At 56.5% G+C, this 26,817-nt stretch overlaps 1 protein-coding gene across 2 annotated transcripts in view; it reads left to right on the forward strand.

Annotated features, from left to right (window-relative positions):
• Nucleotides 1–3,789: 3,789 nt before the first annotated feature.
• Nucleotides 3,790–26,817, forward strand: part of CPNE2 (copine 2) — a 44,672-nt gene continuing 21,644 nt past the window's right edge. Inside the window, exons 1-6 of one of the 2 annotated variants that reach the window (XM_032325190.1) lie at nucleotides 3,790–3,979; nucleotides 18,384–18,598; nucleotides 21,270–21,449; nucleotides 23,405–23,479; nucleotides 25,388–25,459; nucleotides 26,732–26,815. In XM_032325190.1, the coding sequence (XP_032181081.1) occupies nucleotides 18,419–18,598; nucleotides 21,270–21,449; nucleotides 23,405–23,479; nucleotides 25,388–25,459; nucleotides 26,732–26,815 (591 nt within the window). In that variant the 5' untranslated portion in view covers nucleotides 3,790–3,979; nucleotides 18,384–18,418. The remainder of the gene's footprint in view (nucleotides 3,980–18,383; nucleotides 18,599–21,269; nucleotides 21,450–23,404; nucleotides 23,480–25,387; nucleotides 25,460–26,731; nucleotides 26,816–26,817) is intronic. The other variant, XM_032325189.1, reaches the window with a different exon arrangement.

The raw sequence follows: 26,817 nt of genomic DNA on the forward strand, positions 1-26,817 counted from the left end.
GGGCCTGGGCAACTGTACCTTGTTGCTCATCCCACACAAACTCCAGCCCAGCCCAGCTGCCCAGAAAGTGACCTTTGCCCTGAGGAGGAGAGGACTGAAAAGGAGCTTTCCCTAGAGAACAAAGGCCAACTGGGGTCCCCAGGTTGAGTGCCTAGGACAGAAGCATCCAGTTTCCTGGGCTGTGCCTGTGGTCCGCACCCCCACACGAATATTTCAGCACAAGGTTGGGGCGGATGGAGGTGTCTGGGGCTGGCTGGAAAGGCAGGGGGTGCCTGAGCGTCCTGAGCCTAGAAGCAGGGCTCCCTGCATTACAGCGACCACAACTCTGGAACTTAAAGACAGTCCCGATGTCTAGGAGTGCTTGGTACCCTTCTAATCACACAATGGTCTCTCTGAATTCCCACAAGCATCCCAAGAAGTGGATACCAAATCTATCCTCCCATTGTATTGAGCAGGAGACTGAGACCCAGAGGAATTAATGATCTCACCCAGGCAATAATGACAGCCACTGGGATTCAAACCCAGAGCCATGACTCCACGCCTGGAATCTGGCTCTGGAGTCAGCCATGTGATCCTCCAGGGGATGTCTCCATCACGGATATGTCTCCGTATCAGCTCCCTGTGTGGCAGATGGTGTTCTCCAAAGACGGCCACCGCTGTATCTCCCATAACAGTGACAGTCCTCTCAGAGAGGAGGGTCTATGGAGAGAGCTGGTGACTATGGCAGAAGTGACATCGTATGACTTCCAAGGCTAAGGTTCTATAAAAGATAACAAGGCTTCCACCTGGTCCTCTTGGGATGCTTGCTGCTCACCCTTGGAAACCAGCCGCCATATTCCAGAGAAACCCAGGTCGCACCGACGCTCATGGACCACTCCCGCTGAGGTCCAAGCCAACAGCCAGCGTCAACGGCCAAACATAGGCCTTCTAGAGAACACTAACCCCTCTTGTGATCTGACTGCATCTGCTTGAGAAATCCTAAGCGAGGACCACCCCAGCTGAGCCCAGGTGAACCCCCACCTTCAGAGCCTTGAGAGATAGATTATAAGGTTTGGGGGGATTTGTGATGCAACATTAATAACTGGGAGCCCCTCCATCCTCTACCCCCTCCCACACGTCTGAGGCCAGCCAGGGCCTGGTACGCAGTACTCTTAAATTGAGTGTCTTAAATTCACACTCAAGTGTAGAGGCAACCCTGGTTGTTCTCATCTGTCTGTCCAGACAGCCTGGACTGTGGACATAAACACCCAGACAGCAGGTGTTTCATACACGTGCACACACACAGACACACAAACACACACACTTAGACCTATTTCAGAAAATCAAGGCCTTCTGCTTTTGCAGAGAGAACCCCATGTAGGCGAGGAAAGACTCCCTTCAGCACTGAGCTGTGACGGCCTTGCGTTGTGTGTGCATCGAATGTAGAATCAACACATGATGGTCAGTTGGCCTTCGTCGGTTGACCTCTGGTCTCTCCTGCTCCCTGGTTTTGTATTAGACATAACATTCATCCCTTTGAAGTCTACAAGTCAATGGTTTGAGTATACCTACAGCTGTGCAACTCCGTCATCTAAGTTCAGGACATTTTTAATCATCTCCCAAGAAATCCCCCCCCCCTTTTTTTAAAGATTTTATTTATTTCTGCAAGAAAGAGAGAGAGCACACGAGAACAGGAGCAGAGGGGAGGGCAGGGGGAGAAGCAGACTTCCCACTGAGCAGGGAGCCCAAGGCAGGCCTCCATCTCAGGATCAGGAGATCATAACCTGAACCGAAGGCTGACGCTTAACCGACTGAGCCACCCAGGCGCCCAAAACCCTCATTAATAGCAATCACTCCCCAGTATCTCCTCCCAGGCCTAGACAGCCACTAGACTTCCTTCTGTGCCTGCGGACTCGTCTAGTGTGGACATTTCATGGCAATGGAATCACACATATGCACGGTCTTTTGTGACCAGCTCTTTTCACTTAGCATCATTATTTCCAAGTTTGTCCAGATCGTACACATGCCACCCCCTTCTATGACTGAATAATATCCCATGGTGTGGAGAAAGCTCATTTTGTTTATCCATTCATTGCTTAACGGACATTGGAGTTGTCCCTACTTTTTGGCTTTTCTGAACTCTGCTGCAGTGAACATTTGGTAGGAGTTTTTGTTTGGACACAGGCTTTCATTTCCCTTGGGTAGATACCTAGGAGGGCAGTTGCTGGGATCCCTGACCTTTATTAAATTCTGTCCCTGTGGCCAGGGATCCAGGATCTTCTTCACCCTGGGCAGACCCAACTACTTCATCCTTCGGGGCTCCTTGGGGAAGTCTGACTTCTGTGGCTGAGTGGGGTCTTCTGGGCCACCCCACCTCCAATCTTTGCACTTTTCACCCAATAATACAATTACCTGGGTCATGGGCTTGGTCCGGGGAGGTGAGGAACTCGAGGGGAGGGACGCTGCTTGGGTTCACCATAGTTCATCCCAGGACCTGCCACTCCTGTGTCTCTCAAGCAAGGAGAGGATAGGGATGCTGAGGGCCAGATCAATCAGGCAAGGCTTCCTGGGGGAGGTGGGGGCTGTCGCTAGTATGTCTATGGATTGGTTTGCCCCAAAGCTGGGCTGAGAGGGCTTTGAAGACTTAGGTGGAGGAAAGGTGAGGAGAGCTTGGAGAAAGGAAGGATGGATGGGGAACAGGCAGGCAGAGAACAAAGCTCAGAGCCCTGGGGTTTCTTAGTGGCCGCCCCTCCAAGGCTGCTAAGTGCCTGTGACTCAGACTGGAGGGAGGTTCACAGGCTGCAGTGTGAGTCTCTTAGTTAACCCTCTCCTACCCGGAACGGAAAAACCACAACCCAAGCACGAGGTCCTTGAGCCGCAGGGCCAAGGGCTTTGGAAGTGGCCGTGAGATCTCCCACAATCTGGTTAAATGGGGCTGAGCCGCCGTTGGCCCAGATTTTGGGGGGTGTGTGTACAGATAAATACCGCTGAGTGGTCTGCAGCGGGAGCGCCCGGAGGCGATAAATGCGTTTCTTAAGAATTGATGCTTCTTCTAGGGTAAAAGAAGGCCTTCACAGAAAAGGGGGACTCAGGGCCAGGGCCTCAAGGCCCCCCCTTAATTACGCTCCCGCTAACTATCCCCAGGCACTGTTGAAACTGTCTTTATCTTAGCGTCTCTGCCAGAGAAATATGTGTCATCTTCCTAGTGTCTGGCGACAAGAAAATGCCGAGCTCTTTTACTACGGGAGGAGGGGGAGACTCTGCGGTCCTAGCGCGGCTCAACGCAGCCCAGAACCCAGCCCTGCCGCGTACCCCCGAGGGCGCAGCTCGGGGCCCTGGGGGTCGAGGCCACAGGCGGCGCGCTGGGGCCCCGCAGGCCCGAGCTGAGCCCACCCCTCGGTTCCCGCGCCCGCGGCCCTGAGCGCACGGTGCTCGGAACTCGGAGGTGCCCGCGGCTCGCGGCTCGCGGCGAGGCCAGCCAGGGAAGGTGCGAACCAGCCGCGCTCCGATCCGCGGAGTCCCAGCCACGAGCGTTCGGACCCTCGGATTCCGGCCTCGAGCGTTCGGACCCTCGGGTTCCGGCCCCGGCCGTTAGGCCCCCGCGGCGCCGAGAGCCCGGAGCGCTAGGGCGCGCCAGCCACGGGCTCCGAGCTGCGGGCGGCGGGCGGGACAGCGCTCCCGCTCCGCCCGTGGGGAGTGCTCGCCCCTCCAGGAAGAGCCCGCCTCGCCACCCCCCTCCCTCCCCACCCCCGCCCCTATCGGCCGGAGGGAGGAGCCCGAGCCGCCGCCGCCGCCCGCCCGCCCGGGAGGAGCGCCGGACCCCGAGCGGCTGGGAGCGCACGCGAGCTGGCCGGGGCCGCGCGGGCAGCGCCCTGAGCCCGTCCCGCGCCCGCGGGCCCTGCCGAGCAGGGGAGCGCCCCGGGATGTTCCGGCGGCCCGGAGCGCGGGCAGCGGCAGCCGCGGCCGCGCCGTGAGGGCGGCGGAGCCCGCGGGACCCGCGGTGAGTGGGGCCCGGGCGGGCCAGGGGCGGGCGGGGCGCCCTGGCGCCAGAGCTAAGTTCGGCCTTTGGGCTCGGCTTCTGGCGCCAGTGGCGGGCTGGAAGGAAGCTGGGTTCCGCCTCGGGGGCCGTGGCGCCCCGAGCCCCCGTCAGCGGGGGGCACCCACGCTCGGGCTCTTGGGTGACTCAGCTGCGACCCGGCCACGCGGGGGCGCTCCAGCTGCGCCCCGGGGCAAAGCCGGGAGGGTGCGGGAGGAGGGTGGCGCCCCTCGGGGTTCGAGCCCAGCTGTTTAGGGACTCGCCTACCTTCCCCGAGGAGTCTGGGGGCGTCCGGAAGGTAGAGTCCCCGCCACTGTAGTAGCTGCCGAAGACTTGGGGTCGGGCTGGCCCTTGGCCCCCGCACCCTGCTCTCAACCCCCAGTACCCCCGCCCCAGAGCCCTGCGGGAGAGCCAGCTCCCAGCCCAGAAGAGGGAACGAAGGGAGGGAGTGGAGCTGGGCAGCTTCCCAGAAGTCGAAGTGTGTTTGCAAACTAGTTTTTTTTTTTTTTTTTCCGCAAAATCTGTCTGGCACCTGTGTGGTTAAGGGGGTGGGGTGGGGGGACATGGGGAGAGAGAAAGAGCGAGTCTCCTGCTTCCTTTCCTTTCTCCGCAGCCCTGCTTTTCTGAGAATAGAGGTGTCTTACTCCCCTCTTCCCATCCCATTCCCCAGCCCCCCCCCCCCCCCCCCCCCGCTTCCTTGGACAAACTCCCCGGCAGGGCCTCCTTTAAGGGGGCTGTGATTTGCCCAAGATCAGGAAGGGGAACTGGAATCCAGGGCTCTGGTAGCCAGGCTCATGCTGATGCCAGTGATTCTCCCAGCCCTGTTATGTATTTGGGGACAGTGACACCAGCAAGGGATCTGGGAGAATTACAAGCGGCCCTTTGTTTTGTCTGCCCTTAGTTTTTGCTTGCCTTAGGGGTGTGGGCTATCACCCATGGGTGGAGTGCTTTTTCTGTTCCTTGGGCCCCCCACAGCTTCAGTAACTGGGGGGAGGAACCCCTTTGTAACCTTCAGCAGCTGCTGTGGCCAGTCTTGCTGGGGCCTGAATGGCCTTGGGTAGGTGAGCTGGGGGGCCACTCCTCCCCCTCCGAGTCTCCCCCGCTTATCTGTAAAATGGGCTAATGGTCAAGGACCTGTGTGCCTGGAGGCAGGGTGCAAACATAAGGAGTGGTTTTATTGCAGTCCCTCTGGCATAGGGCCCAGTGTGTTCTGGTACTGCCCCAGGCCTGCTGCCCTGCAGGCCTCTGTGGGAGGGGCCCCCCCCCCCCCCGGGGCAGGTCTGGCCAAGGAAAGAACCAGGGACTAAGAATATTGACAAACGGATTCTCCTTGCCCTCTGCCACTTCCTCTGTGTGTGTGCCTTCTCACTCGCTGGGCTCAGGGGTTTTTTCCATCTGTAAAATGAAGCACACTATGACACATTCCAGTTTATAGGGTTCCTGGGAGGCTGCAACCGGAGAACAGGGGTTCTGCAAAGTGCAGTGTGCTTCATGAATGGCATGTGCAGTGTTTCAAGGTACCCCCCCACCCCGCCCTGGGGCCATGAAAATTAAAAACTCAGGGAGAAGAGGGCCAGGGATAGAGCCTCAGTGTCTCTACCTGTAAAGTAGTAAGAATGATACTCTGTATACCTTTGTCATCTTTTAGGGTAATTGTGTATTTATTTAAAGGGAGTTGTGAGGATTAGACGACAAAGGGGTCATGTGCCATCGCTGTGACTCGTCTGGTGACAAGCACTCGGTCACTGTTAACTGTCAGTGTTGTTATTCCTGGGAATATCCATAAGCCTGATGAGAGCATTTAGGATTCCTTCTGGGGTTTTCTCAGGCCAGACTCTTCTCCCTTCTCCTGCATCCTTCTTGGAGAGAAGAGTAAGAGCCAAATGTCAGGCTTCTGGACTGTTCAAAGTGCAGAGTTCCGAGTGGGCAGGTTCTGCCCAACAGAGGAGGACACTGTGAGGGATGGTAGATCTGATTGTGTTCCCATTTTAAGGAGTGACAGAAAACAAAGAACATTCTCTAAGAATTCCTTCACTCCTGTCAGAGCAGGGAGCATTGTCCCCAGGCAAGGTCCCCTACTGAGAAGCCCCCAGCCCAGGGCCAGGGTCCCAGCTGCCCCCACCCTCCCCCCCCTTCCCCAACCCTTACAGGGCCTGCTGGATCAGGCGCGACCATTTCAGGACTCCAGCCCCGTCTCCTTTGGAGACTTGGCCTCAGAAAGGGGGCAGGATTCCCTCCAGTCCTGCCCAGTGCCCTGCAGAACACAGGATGGGGTCCGTGGGAGCCAGGAGGCTGGGTCACCCTAGGATCTCGGCAGGCAGCAGCTGGAGAAGAGGACGGTCATATCCCACCCCCACTGTCCAGAGGGAGACTTGGGTGTTCTGAAGGAGTCACAGCTTCCTGAGGTCCTGTACTGCCTAAGAGCTGGGTGGGGGTCTAAGGTGCTTCCTCGTTCTCAGCCGGCCTCTGCTCCCATGGTGGGGTCAAATGGACTGACTGTGCTGTTCGGTGTTGTTTGATGTTCTGGAGTTTTCTCCGCTGCTCTCTCCTCACCTTCTTCCTCCAGGGTCTGAGATGAGGCTAATTAGCTGCTAATTGCTCACTCCCTGGGTATCACCTCGCTTAATTTTTCTCAGGGTGGCATTAACCACCTTCTACAGTCACCTTATTTATTCGTTTGTGTATCTGCTTATTATCTCTCCTCTTCCCAAAGAGTGGCAGCCTCAGACGGCAAGGACCGTGCCCATCTTGTTCAGGGCCCTCTTCCTGCCCTGAGAGAGGTGCTCCGTAAATACACGATGGATGTCTGGGGCTGCCCCGCACTGTAGCCTCCCGTCACAGGGGCCCGTGATGTGGGCTGACAGAGCCCCGAGGAGTCGTGACTTTGCCCTCTTGCGTCTCTGGAGGCCTTGCTGCTCAGCCTGCTAAGTGCTGGGGGAGCGGCCTGGGGCCTCGGGCTTGCTGATGGACGAGGAAAGGCAGAGGAGTGGGATTATTTGCCTGACACCCAAGGACCAGGAGTGGAGGAGATGGAGGTAGCCGCTGCTGCCATGGACTCCCTCCCCAGGGGACTGAAGTGTGCTGGGGAGGGTCACCCACTCCCCGAGTGACCTGGGCTACAGCTCTTAACCCCCCTGACCGCAGTTTCTTTGTCTGGAAAATGGCGCTCCTTACCAGGAGCACTCCCCGCTGCTTTCTTCATGGGGTTCTTCAGGCAGCTTTGAAAGGGCTTGTAACCTAAAGAGGGCTGCGAGTCCTTTTCCACCAGTGGCTTTGGGCCCCATGTTCTGTTCACTGTAGTGCTGCCCGGTTGTCACTCAGCAAATATTTATTGAGCAGGTCCTCTGGGCCAGGGACAGCACTGAAGCCAGGGCACCGACATGGAGCTCAGAGTGGAATGGGGGACAGAGAGAGGCTGCCAATGACGAGGCGGCAGGAGGATTTCACATAGTTGGGGCGGGGTGGGGGAGGTGCTCGGTGAGGCGTCAGGGAGGCCATGACATTCGAGTAGACATGCTAATCCATGGCAGTGGTCTCTGGTTCATGGCTGTATCCCAGCTGTGCCTGGTGCCCAGCAGGTGTTCCGTGGATATTTTTGAATGAATGAAAGAGGGAGGGTGCCCTAGACAGAGGAGACAGCACAAGCAAAGGCCCTGAGGTAGGAACATGCTTAGTGTATTCTAAGAGCGCTCTTTCTCCATTGGTGGCTCTTGTATCTTGCTGGGAGCTGGGGTCTTCTGGCTTGCACGCTGTGCCTGGCTGGCCGCTCCCCGGGATGCAGGAGAGAGCATGCTCAGCTCCCCTCAGATGACGCCATCTGACCCCTCCCTCCTTTTGGGCCGCAGCCATCTTTCCAAGTCACCCTTGTGGCCCCTCGGGGTGGGGTGTGCTTTGCACCATGAATGCAAGGATCTCAGCTGCCTGGTGTCGCACTCTGGTTTGCCATGGACTAGCCGGATGACCTTGGGTACTGTATTAGTTTTCTAGGGCTGCTGTAACAAAGGACCCCAAACTGGGCAGCTCATAGCACAGAAATATCTTCGGTTTTGGAGGCCAGAAGGCCAAATTCAAAGTGTTGGCAGGGCCGTGCTCCACTAAAGGCTGAAGGGGAGGGCGCTTTCTTGCCTGTTCCAGCTCCTGGGAGCTGTGGTAGCATCACTCATTCCTCTCTCTGCCTCCTTCCCTTGGTGCCTCATAAGGACACCAGTCATATTGGATTAAGAGCCCCTCCTCCTCCCGTCTGGCCTCATCTTAGCTAATTACATCTGCAGCCGCTGTCTTTCCAGAAAAGTTCCCATTCTGAGGCACTGGGGAGTTAGGATTTCAACTTAGTTTTTAGGGGAACATAATTCAACCGCTAACAGGCAGTTTCCCTAACTTCTCTGTGCCTCAGTTGTCCTATGTGTAAAATGGGGTACTAGTGAGAGGGGCCGTGTCCTGGGACTGCAAGGAGGCCACAGTGGGATGCCGTAAGCCTCAGGACAGGACCAGGCACCCTCAGCCTGCACTACTGTTTCCTTCTCAGGGAGGACCCAGAGCCCAGGAGCGGATGGTGATGCCCTTGACCAGAAGGGCTCACTGGGGAGGGCTGGGCCTGGGGTAGCACCTGCCCTCTGGCTCAGAGAGGCCTATCCCCACTATCAGGCTGAGGGCTGTCTGGCTGAGGGCAGCCCTTCAGTGTGGCAGGGTGTGGGCTGGGCAGCAAGAAAGCCACCGAACTAAAGGACGCTGTCAAGGAAAAGTGGGGGAGATCCCCACGTGCTGAGGGGTGTGAGCAACGGTGTCTCGCCACCCTGCAGGAACCCGTGTGGGGACTTGGACCTGGGTGAGCCCAGGTGACTTTCAGGGTAAATCAGCCCAGAGATTCTGCGGGGGGAGGGGGGGGGTGTTGGGGCAGAGCTTGCGACCGAGGCCCAGAGCAGCCCAGGGAAGACTGAGGGCTATGTGTAGACTCCTCAAGACCAGAAGGAGCCCCAGCCCTTCACAGGCAGGGAAACTGAGGCACAGAGAGGGCAAGGAACTTGCAAGAGTTGACACACTTTTGGGGAGCCCCCGTTTCAGTCTCCCCGTGGTAGTCCCTGGATGAGCATGGGCACCCCAGGGAAGAAGGAAGGGCCCAGGGCTGCTCCCGTGCCTGAGGCAGCCCCTTCGAATGAAGCCAGGTGGGAATGACTTCGGCTGGTGGCCACCATCACCACGCCCTCTGTCCTCCATTAGCTTGGTTTAGCCTCCGAGCTCGGCCCTGCCGACTCCCAAGGTCCCTGAAGTACCCTGTACACCCCAAGGTGCATCCACACCCGTCCCCTGTCACGCTTCCTGGGAGGCGGGAGGGCAGCCCGTCCCTTGCCTCGCTTGGTGGAAGAAGGAGCTGAGGCCTAGGAGGGAGGAGGTGGCGGGTGGCAGAAGCAGGACTTAACCCAGCGCCTGGCCTCCCGGAGGGGGTGGGGAGGAGCATGGAGGCACCTGGCAGCCTGCTGTGCCCGCTGCGGAGCCATAGGCTGGTGAGACGGGCCAAGGCTCTTGGACCAAGGTTGAGCTGAAGCAGGGAGGCTCCCTTCCCCAGGGGCCAGAGCTTGGTGATTGGCGGGGGTGGGAGGAGGCTGCAGTCGGGGTGTGATCTGGTGGAGGCTGGGGGGCTAGGGGGCATCAAACCCCTGCTGCAGCTCCCTCTCGGTGCTGTCTGCGGCTATATTTATCCCTGTAATGGCCTAGCTGCCGCCTGTCGGGAGTGCCATGCCTTCGCGGAGGTAGAGAAGTGATTGGTGTTGAGATGCGCCCGCCACCTGGGCGAGAGCCCGGCACACTCTCTGGGGGCTGTGTGCCGCCTGGGGGGACCGGTACAGCCCCAGGCTTGCAGGGAGGGCCCAGGGGTGTGAGCGGCTCGGGGCTGGACTCCCCTTTCCCCGCAGAACCGGCGCTGTGGCTGGGGTTGGTGTGTACCTGGAAGATGGGACCAGACCTGCCTGGAGCCTTTCAGCTGGGAGATTCAGACACAACTCATGATTCTGAGATCCCGGAACTGGCCCGTCGGGCATGCTGAGAACCTATGGTCCCCTTCCCCTTTTCTCACTTTCAGGAAAGGACAGCGACATTTCCTAAGCCAGTGGTGACAGTGTCAGTGCTTCCTGCCCAGGACCAGGGTCTCAGGAGGGGCTTTGTGGAGGACTCCCTGAGTTTTTGGTTTTACAACATTTCACTGAAGTATAAAATGTCCAGAAATGGAGCGGATGTCCCATGTGTACAACTCAGGGACAGGCCTCCAACCAAAGCATCCATCAGCAGCACCTGGGACCCAGGAATGGAAACATGACCATCTCCAGGGCACCCCTCCTGTGTGCCCCTCCGCCCTGTTTGGTTACAAGCACCCATTCCCTCACCTGTCCCACCACTCTTCTGACTCCCAACAGCATAGACCTGTTTTGCCTGTTTCGTTCCCTATAAAGGAAATCAGACAGGACCGGGTACTCCTTTCGTCTGGCTCTGTTTGTCCGGCCCCATGGTATAATCCACGGTGTGGGGGGTCCCGTTTCCTTAGCTCTCCTCCCGATGATGGGCGTTTGGGGTGTATCCAGTTGGGGATCCTAGGAATAGTGCTGCCGTGAGAGTCCTTGTCGGGGGGGCCTTTGGCAAACACGTGCGTGATGTTTCTGCTGGGCGTTGCTGGGTCATCACGGGATGTGTCTGTTTACCTTCTGGAGACCCTGCTGTACATTCCTCCAAGGGGGTTGTAGCAGTCCACACTCCCCCACCCCCAGCAGCCTCATCTCCCTCTTGGTATGGTCAGCCTAGGGGTAGTGGTTGGGTGTGAGGGGGACACCGTGGTATCAAACAGTTTTGCTGAGCTGAGTTTGAAGAATGAAAAAGCCAAGTGAATTAGGGGGAAGGGCACTCCCGGCAGATGGAACAGCATATGCAAAATGACCGAGACACGCAGACATCCAGCCAGAACTTGATGTTGTGGCCAGTGTAGCTGGAGCCAGGAGTGTAAGCGCTCTGTCAGGGAGCTTGGGTGTTGTACTGAGAACAGCCTGGAGCCCCAGAGAGGTTTTTCTCATCTTGAGCCAGCCCCTACAGTGTGTCAGGCCCTTTTTAAAAAATTTATTTATTTGACAGAGAAAGAGATCACAAGTAGGCAGAGAGGCAGGCAGACAGAGAGGGGGAAGCAGGCTCCCTGCTGAGCAAAGAACCCGATGTGGGGCTCGATCCCAGGACCCTGGGATCATGAAGTGAGCTGAAGTCAGAGGCTCAATCCACTGAGCCACCCAGGTGCCCTGTGTCACTTTTGTACTTTCTAGTTGATGGATAAGAAAAACTAAGATCCAGAAGAACCAAAGGGCTTATCTGAAGTCGTCTTAGCAGAGGCTCTGGGATGCAGACCCTTCCATGCCTCAGTTGGCTCATCTGGAGAATGGGAGCGGTGCTAACACCTCACTCAAGGATGTCGTGGAGCTGTGGACGACAGTATGTGGACCACACTGTGCTCCACACAGGGCTGGGGACAGGTGTGATTATTACTCTCAGTTTATCACTACTTCCCATCAGTGTAGCCGGACCTGCCTCCTCTCTACCCTTCCAGCAGGCAGAGTGGGAGTAGGCCCCCCTAGCTCCTACATTCAGGAAGGGCTAGCCCAGAACTCTAGCCCCAGCACCCTGTTTTCCTGCCCCATGTGGGTCTCCTACAGGCTGAAGTTTGTGGTGATGGTTAATTTTATGTGTCACCTCGGTGAGACTGTGGTGACCAGTTGCTTGGTTAAACACTGTTCTGATGTCCCTGTGTAGGTATTTTTAAGATGTGATTAACATTTAAAGCAGTAGATTTTTATTAAAGCAGATTATCCTCCATGATGTGGGTGGGCCTCTTCCAATCAATTGAAGGCCTTTTATAAAAGCAAAGATCTTCTCCAAGAAGAAGGAATTCAGCGCCAAGACTTACAACATAGAGGGACACCCAGCTGGCAGCTATCTCTGTTGGGAGAGCATGCGGCTCCTGATCTTGGGTCATGAGTTCGAGCCCCACGGCCGGGGTAGACTTTATCTTAAAAATAGATCTATCCCACAACGTGGAAGTCTTGTCTAGTTTCCACCCTGCCTGGCCTGCCCTGTGGATTTTGGACTCAAGACTGCCAGTGTCACCTCTGACTGACCTGAATTTCCAGCTTTCCGTCTTGTCTTACAGATTTAGAATTTTGCAGCCCCCACAACTGCACGAGCCAATTCTTTAAAAGAAACCTCTTTCTCTATATATAGCTATCCTGTTGGTTCTGTTTTCTCTGGGGAAGCCTTATACAGTTGCCATTTGTATTCTTGGATCGTCTCATCTAGGAAATGGGGCGAAGGAGGCCGCTTAGATCTGGACACAGTCAAGACACGATCCGACCCCAGAAGTTCAGCTAGTGAAGCCATCAGGGCCAGCCAGCAGCGACCAGGCATCTGGTAAACCGAGGGTTCTGGCCAATAGTGTTACCCTCTAGATGGGACATGGCAAACTCAGAGATCTGCGGAGACCTCGCTGGGAGCAGTCCTGGTAGGAGGACCAAGTAGGACATGGGCCTAATTATACCCAGGGCAGGCCCGCCTAGAGCGCTCCCCCAACCCCCGTTCCGGGATGTGGCCAGCCATGAGGCGGTCATATTGCAAGCTTGGATCCAGGAGCCCGGTGCTCGAAGTGTGGTCTCAGAGGGGGCAGCCTCAGCATCCTGGGGGCTGGCAGGAAACGCAGACCTGGAGGTCCCTCCCCAGACCTGCTGAATCAGAATCTGCATTTTCATGCGATGCCCCACCTAACTACCCCACTGGCCCCGTGTATACTTTAGCCCACCGCAGAATCACCGGGAGGGCTTGTTAAAACACAGGTTGCTAAGTGCCACTCTAGGGATTCTGACAGAGCAGGTCTGGTGGGGCCCAGGATGGTGCATTTCTGACAAGCCCCCGGGGAGATGCTGAGGACCCGGGGACACACATGGAGCCTGGGGCTACCACCGCTGGAGCCTCTGCTATCAACGATCAGACCCCACGGAGCGGGCTTCGCTGCATGGCTGAGAACCCCAAGGCACCATGTGGGGCCTGAAGCCGTTACCCGCTCCCTGGCCCCACCATCCACCACCCTGCCCACCACCGGCATCCCAGCACCGTGCCTTCCGGTTGAGAAGGGGAACCTAGAGCCGTATTTCTCAACCAGTTTTAACTCTCAGGCCCCTTTGACATAATCTGTACACTTGCAGGTCTCCCGAGGTTTCCGGTCTGCACCACCTGCCCCCAGCCATCAAGGATTGCTGGTAAATAGCACCAGCTATGAGCTGTCATTCTAAGCGCTTCCCTTCGTGCACTCGCTGTCATCATTTTATAGATAGAGGGGGAAACAGAGACCAGAGACATGGAGTAACTTGCCCAGGGACGCACAGCGGGTAAATAGCAGAGCCAGGGATTCAAAGTCCGGTGTCCTGAGTCCAGAGTCTGTGCTCCTCACGGTCGCCAGTAGCGATCAGAGGACTGAGTCCCCTTCCTTGTTCCTGCCACCGGCCAGACTTCATAGAGCATTACTTTCCATAGTGAGCACGGAAAACAGCGTTTCTTTCTTTCATCTTCTAAATATCAAGGTGAACATGCTTTTTCAAGGGGCACGTTGCTGACCTGCGCCCGAAGTCCCGATAGGTGGTCCCCTGGTTACATTTGGCCCATGCTGTCCTCGAACTGAGAATCCCCAGAGTGAGGGCTGCTTCCTCCCGTGGCACCTCATCCCCACCCTTTGTCTTCCATCCCCTTTTTTCCCCAGCCGGCTCCCCCTATCTCCAGCTTGGCCATCTACCTCCGCAGCCCCACTGCCCCCCTCCCTGTGGCTGACGCTCTTGGTGTCTCCCCGGCACTGCGTGTCTCTGAGTTGGGACCCCTCCTTGTCTCGGTGTCCCTTCCCTGTCGTGAGTGGGGTGTGCAGCCCGGCTCCTGGGTCCTGAGCCGCTAGGGCCGATAGTGGGCGGAAGGATGGAGTTGGGCAAGCAGGCCTTTGGCCTTGACATCATCCTTCCCTGTTTTAGAGAAACCACTGCCCCTTCTGGGTGAGGCCCTCTCCTGCTGGTCTCTTAAAGCAATCATGAGGGTCTACAGTTTGTGACGTGTGCCAGGAAGAGGTGGTTGTGATTTTTCTGACATTAAAGAGTCTGCCTAGTAAGTTCTCTCCCTCCCTCGTTGGTACATACTTATTCAGTACTCATTATGTGTGCTTGCTACCCGACGTGCTGGGGAAGCAGTAGTAATCCCTCCCTCCTGGACATTACATTCTAGTGGGGGGGGGGCAGGCAGACAATACACAGACAGGTAGACAAGTTAAGTGAGTGTACATTGCAGTGATCTATAAAGGGAACTGCAGGTACCAGGCTGAGACAGAAATCACATTAGCTCCGGCAACCAGAAAAGGCCTCTGACTACTAAGACCCATCTTGTGAAGAGCATTTCTGGCAGAGTGGATAGCAAGTGCAAAGGCCCTGAGGCAGGAGAGAGGTTGGCATGTTTACAGAGCTGGAGGAGGCCCCTGTAGCTGGGACAGGCAGGGGGAGGGGGAAGGTGGCACGAGATGGGGTAGAAGCCTGGGAAGAACTGGGGTTTTATGTGGCCTGGGAGGGGAAGCCACTGGAAGATTTTCAGGTAGAAGTGCGGTAGCATCTGCTTTCCACGCGTAGAGACTCTCTCTGGCTCTGGGTTGCTCAGGGAGATCTGGCTGGGCCAACGCAGTGGAAGTGGGGCGATGAGGACATTGCTCTGCACCCTGGAGGTGGAATCTGCAGCAGGTGTGGGATAGATGGGGGGCGAAGGAAAGACCAAGATCAAGAATGATGGGTTCCTAGGTTTCTGGCTACAACCCTAAGGTTCTAGACCCGTGGTTCAGCACAGTTTCCAGATCCTGTCCTGTCCTGCCTGAAGGGCAGGATGCATGTAGGAGCTGGGGCCAGGGGACCCTGGGGGGGTGGCTGGGGAGGTGCTGAAGCTTCTGTGTCTCCTTCATTACTCCTCATCGCTGCCCATCAGGGAGTGTTTGTGGAGGGAATGAATGGGAATTCCCAAGCCCTGCCCTCTCTTTGCCTCATCTGTAAGAGGGACTGACTACTGGTTTCATATCCCCGCCTTCCAGCTCCTTCCCTGGGGATCTGGTCACCCTGGAAGGCCTGTGCCCACCTGGGCCAAGAGTCAGGACTACCTGCAAATGGGCCCTGGCTCCCCATGCTCCCCAGGCAGCCCGTAACCTCAAATTACCTGTGGGGCGGGGGCTACATTAAGGAGGTTTCCACTTGGCCCAGATGCGCATGGCAGGCCCAACCCTCCTTTAATGACACCTTGTCCGTCTGCCCTCCTGCTGGAGTAGGAGGGGAGCACCCCCCCCACCCCCCCCGCCGCCCCAGCAGAAGCTGTGATTTCTTTTTCCGTTGCGTCAGGCCTCAGGGTCCGGCCCGCCTGCCCGCTGCCGGGCTGGCACAGAGGGGCCCCCTCTGACCCTTGCCTGCCCCAACTCCGGACATCATGTGCTCCCCATTTCGGGGATCCAGAAGCTTCCAGCCAGAGGGTGAGTTGGGGATGGGGAACCTGCCAGCTCCCGGCCTGGGGGAGAAGGACCCTTCCCCTTCCCGCCTCTTGCCCACTCTAGCTAGGGCCTCCCAGCTAAGGCTAAAGCAGGTGAAGCCACCGTGGGCTCCAAGAACTCGGCCCAGCCTGACCCTCCCCTGGGACCTGGCCCTTCGGGCCATGCCCTCAACCAGGCCAGAGCCAGCATGGGGTAGGAGGAGAGCATGGTGACACTGGAGTGATGATGGTGCCTTGGACGTGGGGGAGGGCAGGGGAGAAACAGCCCCAAGGCGTTCATACACGTGTGTGCCTTTGCCTCTATTCGTCTGGGGCACGCATAGACACGTGTATGTGACCATACGCGTGTGTGCATGCACAGGGGGGTCCCTGACACGCCTCAGGATGAAAGCAGATGCCTCTGACTTGGCAGCGGGGGGAATGGGGTGTGAAGGGGGCCCGTCAGGTGGAGAGGAGGCAGGTCAGCAGGAACCCACCCCATCAGGGATGACCCCAGAGGTGGAGACAGTGTGACTCCAGAGGAACTAGGGTTCCCTTTGCCTGGGCTGACTCCCCTTCGTTCCCGCCCTAGGTCTGAGTTCCTCACCATGCTCGGCTGTCCCCTAGCCCTGCCTGGAAGGCCACTGATGGGCCTGGGGGGGCCTGGAGACCCAGCTCATACCCTGCCTCTGTGGCTTCCTAGCCCTGAGACCTTGGGCAGCTGACTTCTACTCTCTGGGCCCGTTTCCTCCTCTGCAGAATGGGGCTGACTGTGGGAGGCCATGCCACCTCCAGGTGGTTGCCAACACACATGGGCGATCCCTCCGCCACATGGTGAGGTCCATTTTGGACGTCCCTGTCCCCTCCCTTTCCCTCCCCTCAACCCCTCCTCCGGACTGGGTTGAGGATTTGCTCACCCCTCCACCATGGGGAGGGCCACCCAGCTGCACATAGGGAGAGTGAGTGCACTTTCTCCAGCCCTTCCAGTGGAAACTAATTTTTACAGGACAGGAATAAACCCCGCGGGCAAATTGCAGTGCTGTCCTGATGCTCTGGGCTCGCGTGACAATGATGAGGTTGTAGGACAGACGGTGGGAGGGAGGGGGTGACGGCTGACTCTGTCACTGACCCGGATCCTCCCCCGTCAGGCGCGCCCTGGGGTGCGCCGTGTCTGGAGAGGAACAGGGGCCTCTGACGCCCTCCCCACGCTCGCTTAGGCCTCCTGTGCACTGGGGCCTCTGTGTGCCGGCCAGAGGCGGGCGGGCATTCAGGATGTGGGCTGCGGCCGGGGTCAGAGGGAGAAGGCCAGGCCCAGCTGGCCCGCTGCAGCTTGGTCATTCCCGCCTGGCTGACAGCCACCTCCCCGCCAGTCTCCCTGCTTCCTCTCCACAGGAACATCCCCTCCTCACGGGGGCTAGAGTCAGCCATTCCAGACACTAATCAGATCATGTCACTTCCCTGCTTCAGACCCTCCCGAGACTTCCATCACTTTCAGAATTAAGCCCCTCCTGCCCCCCCTGCCCCCCCAGGACTTGGCTGCTCTCCACTGTCAGCCGGACTGTGAGAGCTGAGGCTGTGCTAGGCGGCCTTCTTCCCGTAGGATCCCAGTCCCGGTCCGGGGCCTGGGACCTAGTAGATGCTTAGTAAATACTCTAGAGTGAATGACTGACGATTAGCAGAGGGTGGGTTCAGTTTGTAATCAGCGCTCAGAAGCTCAGTAAGTTGGATCCGCGTCCCCCGCTCACGGGCAGGGCAGGGCTGGTCACCCGCTCAGTAGTGAGGGGTGACATGTTAGTCAAGGAGCTGGAACCTGACCTTTGTGGGTGAGTGGGGGCTAGACTCATCCACACAGTGACAGAGCCTGTGGGAACTACACACGAGCTGCTGGAAATAAGACCCAAGCACTGGGGTCTGGGGAGGGCTATGTCGTGATGTCTCATGGGCAGATGAGGAAACTGAGGTACAGAGGGCTTGTCCAGGAGGCCTTGTTATGGGTAGAGCCCAGAGCTCCTTTCCTCTGCCCCCTGAGATGGGTTTCTCTGCACTTGCTCCAGATAAACTTGGAGAGTAACAGAACTGCTTTAAAGTAAGCACATGCCAGTAATTAGCTGTGATAGCGGAAGGGGTACAGAAGGGCTCTGTACATGGAATTTGGGGGAAGTCATGTGCGAGTGAAAGAGTAAATTCTGTCTTGAGGATAAAGACCAACTCAGGCAGAATCTGAGGAATGTGGAGGGTCTGTCCGTTTACTAATTTATACGCTCATCTTTTTGATTCAACACGCATACACTCAGTGCATCCTTGTGCATCAGTCACCGTGCTCGCTAATGCCCGGGATACATAAGACGAATAAGACTGCAATGAACAAAGTCAGATTTCAGATAAATTATCAGGAGTGAGCTTCCTAGGGGCCAAAGCAAAGAGGGAAACCCAAGCTATCAGAGGCTCCACTGTAGCCACAAGATGCCAAAATGTTAATTGCTCAGGAGAAGCCTAGGTTTTCCCAGCAAAATGAGCATCTTAGATGTGCGTGTTCACTGTGATCTGTCGCCAATCTGACAGGGGTGACTTGGCCTTGTGTGTGTCTCACACGTAAAGATTGACCGACGCAGATAATAACTTCAAACTAAACCTGCCCACCGGAGGCTCATTTTTCTTCATTCTCCTTTGGTCAAGCTTTTGCCTTTGTCCTCCCTCCATAAACACACCTGTCCTCCCATCTCCCTACCCCAATCCTGAAGGTCAGAGGGTGACACCGCCTCAGGATGGAGTGGTCCAGCAGATGGCTGTACCCTCGCTGATCCCCACTTCTATCCCCCAGACTGCCAGGAACTGCTGCCACCGCCGCCAGCCCCCATGGCCTACATCCCTAGTGGGGGTGCCCCGGCAGCCGGGGCGGCCCCCGTGGGCTCCCAGTATTGCGTGTGCAAGGTGGAACTGTCAGTGAGTGGCCAGAACCTGCTGGACCGGGACGTGACCTCCAAGTCTGACCCCTTCTGTGTCCTCTTTACAGAGAGTGATGGCAGGTGGATTGAGGTGAGGCCCCTCCATGTGCTTCTGGGGTAGGTGGAGGGTGGCTGGGTTGCTGGGGAGGAACTCCCACTGGATCCTGGGACCTGGAAGGTAGTTGGAGGGTGGCCAAGGGATTACTTAGAAGATTGTTGCTTTTAAAATTGAATTTTAGAGGAGCGCCTGGCTGGCTCAGTCAGTAGAGCAGGCGATTCTTGATCTCAGGGTTATGAGTTTGAGCCCCGCTTGGGGTGTAGAGATTATTTAAATAAATAAAATTTTATTTGTTTGTTTTTAAAGATTTTACTTATTTACTTGTCAGAGAGAGAGAGTGCAAGTGAGCACAAGCAGGGGCAGTAGCAGGCAGCGGGAGAAGCAGGCTCCCCACTGAGCAGGGAGCCTGAAGTGGGGCTCAATCCCAGGACCCCAGCATGACGACCTGAGCCGAAGGCAGATGCCCAACTGACTGAGCCACCTAGATGTCCCTAAATAAATAAAATTTAAAAACAAATAAATAAAATGTATGGATGTTACTACTTAAAATGATATTTGTGTTTAAGTTGTGATAATTCGGAGACTTATATTTATACTTTTATTGTTTTATATTGGAATATTTTTAATTAATATAATAATTATAGTTAAAACCTTAGAGTTTTATAAAATGCCTTCTTCCTTTTTTTTTTTTAAGATTTTATTTATTCATTTGACAGAGAGATCACAAGTAGGCAGAGAGGCAGGCAGAGAGAGAGGGAGAAGCAGGCTCCCCGCCAAGCAGAGAGCCCGATGCGGGGCTCGATCCCAGGACCCTGAGATCATGACCTGAGCCAAAGGCAGAGGCTTAACCCACTGAGCCACCCAGGTGCCCTGCCTGCTTCCATTTTTATATTATTTTATTTTTTTTAAAGATTTTATTTATTTATTTGACAGAGAGAGATCACAAGTAGGCAGAGAAAGAGGGGAAGAGGTTCCCTGCTGAGCAGAGAGCCCGATGCGGGGCTCAATCCCAGGACCCTGGGATCATGACCTGAGCCGAAGGCAGAGACTCAACCCACTGAGCCACCCAGGCACCCAGCCCGCTTCCATTTTTAAAATAACTTTCCACATTTACTCCTAAATGAATGCACAGTCAGTGAGGAGCTGACAGAGAAATGGGGAACTCAGGCTTTGGTCCCAGAGCTGGAGCCTGACCCAGGTCTGTCATTCCCTGCTGTGTGGTATTGGGCAAGTGGCTGTCCCTCTCTGAGCCTGTCTCCTCATCTGTGAAATGAGGTGTTTTTTTCTTCCCCTGCTTACCTTGCAGAGCCCCAGAACTAGGCAGGTGGATGGTACCAAGGACTTCTGAGCTGGAAGACCTTGGCCCGAGGCCTGGGGAAAGATGCAGCTTGAAGACGGATTTTGAGAAATCCAAACCATTAATACTTCCAAGTCCTAAAAGTTGCTTTGTTTTTCCTTTTAAAAGGGGTCTGTGTTCATTGTAGTAGATTTAGAAAAGACAGACCTAAAGAAAGCAGAACAGTGGGAAAGCTGCATGTCAGAGAGAACTGGTCAGCGGTTTGGTGTCTAGCCTCCGAGGTGGTTTTATGCGTGTGTAAAATTTCCAGAATATGTATCTGTGTTTAATAAATCTTCAACTGAGCCACACAGTTGGGCATCCCACCGAGCAAACTGTGGCTTACGGGGAGTGTCCACAGGCGTTGGCTCCTTACGATGTCAAGGAAATGGTGCTCAGGTTGTTGACCCATTTTACAGAGGGACATCTCGGGCCCGGAATGGGTAGGGACTCCTCTATGTCACCCAGTGCATTGGTAGCGCAGCCAGAAGTGGGAATGGGTGGAGGACTGAAGCCAAGTGCCTGGGGCATCCTGGTCCCCTCTGCCAGGTCTCTGGAGCTCCCCCCACCCCTCAGGGAATGGTGTCCCCCCCACTACACCCCACCCCTGGACAATCCCTCTCTCACCCAGGCTGGCTGCCCTTGCTAAAAATAGCCCAGGGCCAAGACCTCTTCCATCCCTGCTGCTCCAGCCCTCGGAAATGGACAGGGTGGGAGGAAAAATCAACATAGCCCGGGCCCCAAAATAGACCATCACCCGGACTCTGCGGTTTGGGGCCTCCCTGTAGAGAGCCCAGGAGGCGGGGTTCCTGTCCCAGCCCCACCACTGACCCACAGGACAAGGCCCTGCCTTTACCCAGTAGATGGGGGGGTATTGGGCTGTGCAATGCCCAGGTCCCCTCCTTCTGTCTCTTCTGCCTCTCAGTTTCCATGTAAGATGTGGCTTAAAAAAAAAAAAGGGTTCTTCCAAGATAAAAAGGATGGAAACCACTGAGATTTAAACCCCATTGTTTTACAGAACTGGAAACTGATGGCCTGAGGGGAAAAGTGGCTTATTGTCTGTCACTTAACCCAGGCAGACACGCCTAGAGCTCTTCCCCCAGTACCTGGTATGGTGCCAGGGCCAAAGAGTTCAGAGTGTCAGCGTTAGAGTCAGACCTGGGTTGAAATCTTGATACTGCACCTTTAGCTGTTCAACCCTGGGTAAGCCCCTTAACCTCTCTGTGCATCAGTGTCCTCATCCGTGAGCTGGGAGTAGTACCTGGCCATGCCTAGTGTTCAGCCAGTTTGCAGAATGATTCCGGGGAGCCTGGGAAGGCTCGAACCAGCTGCCTGACTCGGGCTCCTGTTTCCCTGCCCCTCTGCCAGTATGACAGGACGGAAACCGCCATCAACAACCTCAACCCTGCGTTCTCCAAGAAGTTCGTCCTCGACTACCACTTTGAGGAGGTGCAGAAGCTCAAGTTCGCCCTGTTCGACCAGGACAAGTCCAGCACACAGCTGGACGAGCATGATTTCCTGGGCCAGTTCTCCTGCAGCCTGGGCATGGTGAGCTGGGGGGGGACCAAGGGCAAGGCAGTCCCCACCCCCAACATCACGCTGCTCCTAAGGCCAGGGCAGTCCCTTGGAGCGAATCTCCCCTGCCGCCTGCTTTCCCTAGCCCCATCTTCCTGGATGGCTTCCAAGGAGGCCCTGGAAATGCAGCCAGCCCTGGGGGCCTGCCGGTACCAAAGGGGGTCAGTGGCCTCCTGCTTTGGGGCCAGGCTGAAAGAGTTCTCATCAGAAAACACAGCACCCTGCCAGCCAGCTGTTGCCGCATGGGAATGGGGACCCCGCGTGGCCAGAACTAAAGGTTCTTTTTTTTTTTTTTTTTCCTTTTTTAAAAGATTTTATTTTTTTTATGTGAGAGAGAGAGAGAGCAGAGCAAGAGTGAGAGAGCACGAGCAAGGCCAGGGGCAGAGAGAGAAGCAGATTCCCCACCGAGCAGGGAGCCCAACGTGGGGCTTGATTCCAGGACCCTGGGATCATGACCTGGACCAAAGGCAGATGCTAAAGTGCTGGGCCAGGCGCCTGGAACTTGTGATTCTTAGAAATAGATCAGATGTCAGACGGAACATCTGACTGGCAACGAAGGCAGCCACGGAAGTCCGTTTTGGTGGCTGGCTTACTATGTGAACTCGGGCAACTTCCTGTCCCTCTGGGGGCCACGCTCCCCCGATCCCGCTGCCCCACTGCGTTCTTGGTGAGCATATGGAGTCGGGAGGTTGCGGGGCTAGGAGCCCCTCGTACTAACCATCCTGATGGCTGTGTGTCCTTGGGCGAGCCCCGCGCCCCTGAATGTTACTTGGGGCTGATGATGACCACCTAGCTATGGGGCTGGTGGGGGAAGTGGGCACACTGAAACGGCCTGGACCTTCCAGGAGAGGGGATGGAACAAGCCAGAGCTGACCACTGTGAGAGAAACAGAGGGTGTCGCTGGGGTTTCCTGCCGGGGGTCCCCGCTCTCCAGGGGTAACAGGGAAGGGGGGATGCTGCAGGGTGAGTCAGCCTCCCTGATACCCTCGCAGCCACCCCTCACCTGGAGAGAGGAGCAGGTGGCCAGGACCTGGGGAGAGCTGCAGTTTGGGAGGCAGGGGGGCGGGGTGGGGGAGGGCTCTGGACAGGATTGGAGTTGGGGGGAGGGCTCTGGATTAGAGCAAAGGCCCCAAGGAGCTTCACATGGGCCAATCCACAGCCCAGCCTTTCTCAGCTCCTGGTCTTCCGGCACCCTTGGGCACCGCCAGGGGCTGCATCCACAGGGCAGGGGAGCCAGCGATGGGCAATGAAGGCATAGAGCAGGTGGTCAAGGGCGAGTGTGGCCTGGGGAGGAAAACCAGCATGGGGAGTGGGGGGCATGGGAACGTGCAGGGAGGAGCACAAACACTGGCATCCCCCCCCCACCCCACCAGAAGCTGAGAACCAGGGTGGCCCCTGGAGAGTGCGGGAATGGGGTGTACAGAGACGGTGGAGGACCGCTCAGCACTGTGTTCTGCTTTCCCCTGTCTATGCGGTCTTGCTGGCTGAGCACTGTGTGAATGTCTTCCATACATGGAGCATGAAAATCTAAGGGGAGTCAGGATGTGACCTCCATCAGGAATTGCGCCCTGTGGGGGTGGGGGGGAGCCTGTAGATGGCTTCAGGGGAAGCTGTGAGGGGGCTCGACTCCCTGCGGTACCTCCAGAGGCGACCCTTGCAAGAGCCTTGGGGGGCAACCCAGTCAGTGGGGGTGGTACTGAGGGGGATTCCAGGCCCGCTGTTGGCCCCCCGGGCAAGTGTCTTAACCTCTCTGGGCTGCCCAGTGGAGTTAGTAATGGTTGCTGGCTGCCTTGCGGGAGGACAGTCACGTGAGGGGGGAGCTGTAGCCTGCGTGCTTCCATCTGTGTGCTGTTAGTGGTGCCTGCTGAGCGGTTTTCCTCCCCACCAACCCTCAGGAGCACCACTCTCCTCTCTCCCGCCCCCCCCAGATCGTCTCCAGCAAGAAGATCACTCGGCCTCTGCTGCTGATGAATGACAAGCCTGCGGGGAAGGGCTTGATTACGGTACCAGCCCCCTCCCGCGCTCCACACCTCTCCGCCTCTGCCCGCTGCCCTCCCCCATCAATGGGCTGCTTCCCTGGCAGATAATCACCAGCTTTGTTTGGAGTAAAAAGGCCCAACTTACAACTTAGCAACAGGTCTCTTAGCAACGGGCTCCTGGCTCCACAGATGATGTATTGGGGGCGGCCAAGCTGGGAGTAGGGGCTTGCTGGAGGCCCCTGTGGCCTCTTCCTTGTCCCCAAAGGCCACCAGAGCCCTCCTGTCAGGCCCTCCCTTCCTGGCCCTTGCTTGCCCTCCCTAGGGGGTCTTTGAGAAGCATGTTGCCCCGCCAGCCCCTGGAGCTCTGTTTATGGTTGCCGTGATCCCAGCCTCATGTGGACCCTTTGGGCAGATAAGTCCTGGGTCCTCGCAGACTCCTCCAAGGCCGGAACCCTGTTTTACAGATGAGGGACCTGGAGCCCAGAGAGGAAGTGGCCTGGGGCAGTTAGGCTAGTGAGGCTTGCCCAAGGAACTAGGCTGGAGGGGGGAGGCTGAAGCGCTAAGTGCTCATCTGTAGTCCCCCCACTGCTCTGGGGCCTCCCCGGCTGGTGGAGCTTTGCATTCAAGGCTGGGATGAACCCCACCTTGCTTTACTCTCTGGGTTCCAGGAAAATTGAATTTTTTTTTTAAGATTTTATTTATTTATTTGACAGATATTACAAGCAGGCAGAGAGAGGGGGGAGCAGGCTCTCCATTGAGCAGGGGGCCTGTTGTGGGGCTCCATCGCAGGACCCTGAGATCATGATCTGAGCAGAAGGCAGAGGCTTAACCCACTGAGCCACCCAGGCACCCCCAGCAAACTGAATTCTTAGCATACCACACATATCCCAGATCTGATCTTCATCCACTGTTTCCGCCACCTGGAATGTTTCCGCCCATCCCCCACCCCCCACTTCTTGGGGTTCAGAACCTCCCCATCTATATACCTTCACTAGCCAGCTCCCTTCCACCTGGAAGCCAACCCAGCAGCTCCCTCTCCCCCCGCAAGACCAACCTGGTACAATGCCCCCCACCCCTGCATTGCCAACGGGCCACCCCAGACCTCAGTTCCTTCCTCTGTGGAATGGGGCCAATAATAGAACCTCCCAAGGTTATTGAGCAAGGTTATTGAGCAAGTCTCTGCTGGAGGAAAGGAAGGGGAGCCTAGCATCCAACCCGCTTCTATGTGTGGTTCTGGAGGGTCCAGGAGCTTGTAAGTGAAGCTGTCCTGCAGGTGTGAGGGAAGAGGAAGTCTGAGCCGAGAGAACCCAGCCCACTTGTGTTGCACTGGGCCCAAGGGCTTTCCCTGCCACTCTGTGGGGAGGGTTGAGAGAGGCCCAGAGAAGGCAAAGATGGCCCCAAGGTCACTCAGCTGGTCCATGGCCGAGGGCGAAGGCATGAAAGACAGATGGCAGTATGAGCTGACTGGACAGCAGAGGGAGCTCAGGTGACTCCTGTCCCTGCCTTGGGCCTCAGTTTCCCCAGCTATCCAGTGAGGTTCTTGGAATACCCTGTGCCTTGGTGTTTTGAGGTGGCTGTGCTCCCGGGGTCTGGAATGGGGGCCCGGAGGTCCTGTCAAGCCGCTCCCTGGCCAGCCCTTCCCAGGGTTCAAGACCATCTCTCATGGCTGGTAACATGTCCTCCCATCTTGAGCCGCACGGGGTCACTTCTGATTTCTCAGATTCACATGGATTACCCCATTTTCCAGAAGGTAGACATGGAGGTTTTGAGAAGACGAGAGAGGCACATCCAGGGTCACCTGGTCCTACCCCTCTTCTTCCCCTTCCCAGCCTGGAGAGCTGACCCCTAGGTACCTGTGCTCACTGCCTGGCAGGATGCCAGGGGGAGTCCAAGGGGGCAGGTCCCAACCCTCACATTCCTCTGGCCTCACAGATTGCCGCCCAGGAGCTGTCGGACAACCAGGTCATCACACTCAGTCTGGCGGGCAGGAGGCTGGATAAGAAGGTGAGGCAGGCGAGAAGGGGGTTCGCCATCAGGGAGCGGTATCCATCCCCCAGCCCAGGGTTGTGGGGCCTTGTCCTGGTGCTTCTGGCCATCACGTTTATCGCCCCCCCATCCAGCAACAAGTCCATAGCTCAGGCCATCCCAAATTCGGACCTCTTCACCACTGAGGTAATGAGTTTGCCATTATTTAGAGGTGTTCAGGACATAACTGGCAACCCAATCCTGAGGACTCCCTATCTCAGTGTAGATGCTGGGGTAATTATAGTAACCTACAGGGCCCCAGTCGGTGTGTCCTTGGCACCCCCTGACTTCATCCCCTCTGCTTTTCCCACCTTCATTCTGCCTCAGCCAAATCAGCCTCCTTGTTGTCCCAGGATTTCACCATGCACCCTCCTGCCTCAGGACCTTTGCACTTGCTATTCCTGCTGCCAGGGATGTTCTTTTCCCTGAATATTCCCCGACACTTTTTTTTAAAGATTTTATTTTTATTTATTTGAGAATGAGCACAAGCAGGGGGAAGGGTACAGGGAGAGGGAGAAGCAGGCTCCCTGCTGAGCAAGGAGCCCCATGCAGGACTCAATCCCAGGATCCTGGGATCATGACCTGAGGTAAAGGTAGACATTTAATGACTGAGCCACCCAGGAGCCCCTCCTGAAACTTTTTTTAAACTTAAATAAATAAATTTTTAAAGGACATTATATCCTGGGCACTGGGTGGCTCAGTCAGTTAAGCAACTGCCTATGGCTCAGGTCATGATCCCAGGGTCCTAGGGTCAAGTCCAGCATCTGGCTCCCTGCTCAGCAGGAAATCTGCTTTTCCCTCTGACCCTTCCCCGTCTCATGCTTTCTCTCTTTCTCAAATAAATAAATAAATAAATAAAATCTTTAAAAAAATAAGTCAATAAAGGACCTCCTGTCCCTTTTGTGCCATGCTGGGATAATTTCAGTTTTTCAGATTCCCGCTAGAGTAAATTAAAATCACATCCTGCCCAGGCGTCCCTGGGCACTGGGAACCATCACCCTTTTGAAGTCCTGCCCCATCTAAGTTGTAGTGTCTGTAGGCTCCAGGTCTCGGGGTCTCTGAGCACAGGCTTTGGTAACCCCAGGATGGGATGGGTTCTCCTGCCTGAGCCGGTTGGCCCCAGGGGGCTGGCGCTGCCCAGGGCTCCCACCCCTGACAGGGGGTTGGGGGAGGCAGCGTCCCCCACCCCCCGCCCTGTCTGACTCCAGTAGAGCTGTGCCTCCCTCACCCGCATCCTCCTGCTTCCTGCAGGACCTCTTCGGAAAGTCAGATCCTTTTCTTGAGTTTTATAAACCGGGAGACGACGGCAAATGGATGCTGGTTCACAGGACTGAGGT

Source organism: Mustela erminea, chromosome 19 (genome assembly GCF_009829155.1).
Source record: "Mustela erminea isolate mMusErm1 chromosome 19, mMusErm1.Pri, whole genome shotgun sequence".
Lineage (NCBI taxonomy): Eukaryota > Metazoa > Chordata > Mammalia > Carnivora > Mustelidae > Mustela > Mustela erminea.